This window comes from Mesocricetus auratus, unplaced genomic scaffold, assembly GCF_017639785.1.
Source record: "Mesocricetus auratus isolate SY011 unplaced genomic scaffold, BCM_Maur_2.0 Super-Scaffold_100022, whole genome shotgun sequence".
Lineage (NCBI taxonomy): Eukaryota > Metazoa > Chordata > Mammalia > Rodentia > Cricetidae > Mesocricetus > Mesocricetus auratus.
This window is the reverse complement of record NW_024429203.1, coordinates 17,036,409-17,041,649: the sequence shown is the minus strand read 5'-3', so window position 1 is coordinate 17,041,649 and position 5,241 is coordinate 17,036,409. Positions and strand designations below refer to the sequence as shown.

The following is a 5,241-nucleotide window of genomic DNA, read 5'->3' as shown; positions in this document are numbered from 1 at the left end:
ATCCTTCACTGTCATTACTTCGGGAATTTCATCGCTAATTAATTAATTTTGAAAAATGTTAGATAATTTGAATTCTACACTATTATCACCATTGTTTTTACCATATTATAACTGTTGTAGTCATTGACTTTTTTTCAATACTGGAGGTCATAACCAGGGATCCATTCTTGTAAGCAAATGCTCTCCCAATGAGCTGTTCCTCTCATCCTCTCTCTACTAGGAAGCCTCATGTATCCTTAGATTTACTTCCATAACAAATGCAAAATCAACTTAGGAAACATATTTTCCTTTTGTTTTTTCTCAGTGCAATGTGGACATCATTATTCCATAAACTATAGATGAAAGGATTCACATTGGGTTCACAGTGATATAAAAAAATGGTAGATACTTTATCTTCATCCATAGATGCACTAGAAGGTTTAAGATACATGAAGGCTGCAGCTCCAAAGAAAAGAGAAACAGCTATTACATGGGAGCCACAGGTACTGAAGGCTTTTGACCTACCCTCTGTAGAACGGATGCTGAGGATGTTGGAAAGGATCAAAGTGTAAGAAATAAAGATAGTAAGACTGGGCATTGTGACATTGACACCCACAACAATGAAAACCATAAGCTCATTGATGGCAGTACTTGTGCAGGAGAGCTGCAGAAGAGGCGGTATGTCACACATGTAGTGATTGATGATGTTGCTATCACAAAAAGTCAGTCTCAGCATGCAAACTATGTGGGCCATTCCACCCACAAACCCCATCACATACACACCCACTATCATCAAGTGGCAGACCTGATACGACATGGTGACCTGGTAAAGCAGGGGCTTACATATGGCAGCATATCTATCATAGGCCATGGCTGTCAAAATGTAGCATTCATCAATAACAAAGAAAGCAAAGAAGAAGAGCTGGGTCATGCACTCAGCATGGGAGATGATGTTCTGCTTCACAAAACTCACCAGCATTTTGGGGGTAATGACAGAGGAGTAGCAGAGATCTGTGAAAGAAAGGTTGAAGAGAAAGTAGTACATGGGGGTGTGCAGGTGAGGGTTCAAAACAATCAGAACGATCAAGCCCATGTTCCCCACGATGGAGACCACAAAGATTGCTAAGAAGAGGAAGAAGAGAGGCAGCTGGAGCTCTGGCTGCTGTGTCAAGCCAAGCAGGAAAAACTCCTTCACTGTGATGGAACTGTTGCCAAAGGCCATTCCTCTTCCGATCATATCTTTGAGAATAGTAGATATCATAACATTAAAATTAAATCCCAGTCCTCTCTAAACTATCTCATTAATATGAGATTAAGAAATAGAATCAAATGAGAAATTGAAGCTCAGACTTCCCTCTGGCTCTGTTTCCTCATTTTTGTTTTGCAGTTCATATATTGAAATAACCATAAATCTATGGAAGGCCATTTCTTTGAGAATACCACTCAAGGCACCAATGACCATTCTTGACTCTAAATCATCTATGTTCTCTACCTCGACAATCTACCTCCCAATCCAGGCTCAATGGTCATCTCAAAGGAAAGATAATGCACAGGATTGTTCAGTGGTGGGTTGGAGGAAAAAGCATGCACTGAACTCATTGCTTACATTTGTACCTGGGTAACTCTCAATTCACATTAGGAACTCTTATTTCTGCTCTCACAGACAGGAAATACACATGGCACAGATGAGGTGTAAGGTGCATACACTAGAAAAAATGTTTTCTGTTATTTCTAGTGTTGAGTTTTTGCTGGGGAGGGAAATCCATTTTGGACTAGGTAATGCCCTCATTCATCAGGGTTCTGAAAAGCCATAGGTGACTTCCCAGAAAGTCTTCTGTATCCTAGGGGTTGGTGAATAACATCTACTAATTTCACAAGAGTCACCAGTTAATGATCCAAGAGGGTTTTAAGAGTTTGCAATCTCAGGGACCTGATTAAAATTTGAAAGATTTATGATAACCAGGTATTTCCCCAGAGATCAGACTTTGTTATCACAGTGCTAACAAAACTACTTGAATAGTGAGAACATTGGCTAATTGGGCTAATCAAGGGATACACTCTTGTTTTATTTTGCTATTATTGTTTGAAAATCTTATACATATGTTTGGATGGCATTCATCCTTGATTCCTTCCATCCAGTGTTCTCCATTCTCCTATGCTATTCCCTCCTAACCTCATTTCTTCTTTTCAACATTTTAACCCACTGACTCCACTCATCACTACCTGTATTATATGAGTATAGAGTCATCTACTTGCCAATAGGGACTGCAACACTGAAAATACCATGTTTCTCACAGGAACCATCAACTGCCCATAGTTCCTCAGCTAGGGGAACTAGTACTATAAACTATAAGATCACACAGTAATTATACAGTCATCGTATCATGAAACAACTAAGAATAACTAAGAGTTTCTCTGGTACAAAACTAATACAAAAGCTGTATTTGGTGTTATAAAGTCTTTTTTTTTGGCTGTTTCTTGCTGTAGATTCTTTCTGTAGCTTATTCCTTTTGGCAACAAACTTGGGATTTACTTCACACAGTTTAGCACTATATAATCATTTACTGGGAACAATTTCTCCCATGCATTTGGAGTTTACTAAATATACTCCCCAGCTATGTGTAAAATCTGTTCTATGTTAACAGAGCCTAGTTTACTGATTACATTCCTTAGCTATACGTGAGGCCTATTTCCCCCTATCAGGTCCTTGTTCCTCTTTGCTGTGCAATTACAGAGATCTGCCTTCCTGCAAATATTCTTACTGACAGTCATTTGGTCAATTTTCAGGGCCTAAGCAAAAGCATTGTGTCTAAGACATTCCCAGATATCCAATGACATAGAGTGACTACATACCCAAAGTTGTTGATTCCTAGCTGCCTAGATGGGTAGAAAAAAATGAGCATGCCCTGGTTTCACTTCAGTGGCAGATATAAAATTAGGAACATAAACTAACCATGCACTAAAAGATTCTCAAACTTCTTGTTTTATTAAATCAACATTTTAGTTGAGAGATTACTGCTCCCTCTGTTTCCCCTGAAAAGAAAACAACAAAGGTAATCCGGCCATTTTTTTAAAAAAATAAATTATTATTTAATTTAAAAACAATTTCATTTTACATACCAATCCCAGTTCCCTCTCCCTCCCATCCTCCCATGCCCCCAACAACACCCCCATAACTTCCTCTATTCACTCCCCAGGGAGGGTCAGTGCTCCCATGAGGGATCATCAAAGTCTGTCTCATCATTTGGGCCAGGACCTAGGCATTCTCCCACGTATCTTGGCTGAGAGAGTATCTCTCCATAGGGAATGGGCTCCCAAAGCCCATTTGTGCACTAGGAATAAATACTGGTTCCACTGACAGAGGCCCCATAGACTGTCCAGTTCTCCTAACTTTCACCCACATTCAGAGGGCCTGGTTCAGTCTTATGCAGATTCCCCAGCTGTCAGACTGGTGTCCATGAGCTTCCACTTGCTCAGGCCCAGCTGTTTCTGTGGGTTTCCTCAGTCTGGTCTTGACCAATTTGCTCATCACTCCTCCCTCTCTACAACTGGATTCCAGGATTTAAGCTCATTGCTTGCCTTGAATCTCTGCTCATTTGCTCATCTCAGGAAAAAATAAACTCTCTTAAAGGCTTGTGCTGCCACTGAGGACTGAACACTGGAAGTGCCCAGGTTTTGTTTCTTATGCAGGTTAAACTTAGGGCCTCTCCTTGACCTATAACCCTAAACAACTGTTGCTAAAAATCTCTCCTAGCAGTTGTAGTTTATTGCTCTGTGTATGAATCTTATTTGCCTTGCCATGAGAAATTCAAGGTTCACATTGTATTGCAAAAAATTACTGTTGCAAGCATGTGTTTATATACCTCAAGAATGGGGGAGAACACAGAAACAGTAAGAAAAATGAGAAGAAGAGTGCAGAAAAAAATTTCAGGGGAGCAATTGTGTGTGAGTCAATTCTTTTTTCTCCCAGATTTTAGTTCCTTCCCTTACTTGTAGTTCCTTTTTTTGAACCCTGATCAAGAATTTTAAAAGCAAGGTCTTTTGAAGTGTTCAAGAACCTAGAATTCATTGACCCATCATTCTAGGATTCTTATCAGGGTTAATTTCACAGGTATCTTAAGCATACTAATGTAACCACTGTAATTTCCTGGAGCACATCCTGTAAACATTGTTTTGATGTAGTCATCTATCAATCTTGCTTTTACTATGTTTCTGTTTATTTTTATTTATATTTTTTAATCTCATTTACACAACCACAGTTCTCCCCCCAATCCCTTCCTCCTGCACACCATTACCTCCTCCCCAATCCCACCACCCATCCTCTCCCAAAGGGTAGGTCCTTGCATGAGGAGAAAACAAAGCTTGGCACATTAAGTTGAGGCAGGAACAAGTCACTCCCGACTCCATCAAGGCTCACCATGGCATCCCACCATAGGGAATGTGCTCCCACAAGATAGTGCATGCACTAGGAATAGATCCTGGGCCTACTGCCAAGGAACACTCAGATATCCAAGCTTAACAACTGTCTCCCACATACAGAGGCCTAGTTCAGTGACATAGAGGCTCCACAGTTGTGGGTCTAAAATTCCTGAGTTCCCCCCAGCTTGGTTCAGCTGTCTCTGTAGATTTCACCTTTATGATTTTGACCTCCCTTCTCTTATATTCCCTCCTCCCTCTCATCAACTGGATTCGTGGAACATGCCCTGGTGCTTGGATGTGAATCTCTACATAGACTTCAGTCAATTACTGATGAAGGCATTCAGCCACTATGACCTTTATGATCCCTGAGACTTGGGAAAGAGTGTATGATACAGAGGTCCCTTTTAGGAATAAGCTTTCACGGAGTCTTATTCTCTACCTGTTAACACATGTAGATATCTGTTAATCACCATCTACTGCAAAAAAGAAGCATCTCTGATGAAGCCTGAGAGATGCACTAATCTTAGGAGTCAGTTTACTGCTGCATCCATAGCAGAACAAAAGTTATAAGTACTTCCCTGAGGCCTGAGGCCTATCTATACCCAGCAGTTGGCAGCAAGAACTATGATAGGAATGAATTTTGTCTGTGGAGCAAGCCTGAAATCTAATCCCAAAGAAGTTTGCGGTTAATTACTCCCAGAACACTTGGGATAATATTGCTCTAGTGGGTATGTCCTGCCAGGATAGCCATTACTGTAGCTCAAATGATTCCTGCCACAGGGAAATTCTTTATTGGATTTCTCCTTTGACAGCATTTACAGGCCATTAGCACTATAAAAGCTA

At 40.5% G+C, this 5,241-nt stretch overlaps 1 protein-coding gene across 1 annotated transcript; it reads right to left on the bottom strand.

Annotated features, from left to right (window-relative positions):
- Positions 1-265: 265 nt before the first annotated feature.
- LOC121133548 (olfactory receptor 147-like) lies at positions 266-1,216 on the bottom strand. The gene has a single exon (XM_040730244.1). The coding sequence runs from the start codon at positions 1,214-1,216 to the stop codon at positions 266-268; it is 951 nt and encodes a 316-aa protein (XP_040586178.1).
- Positions 1,217-5,241: the final 4,025 nt, after the last annotated feature.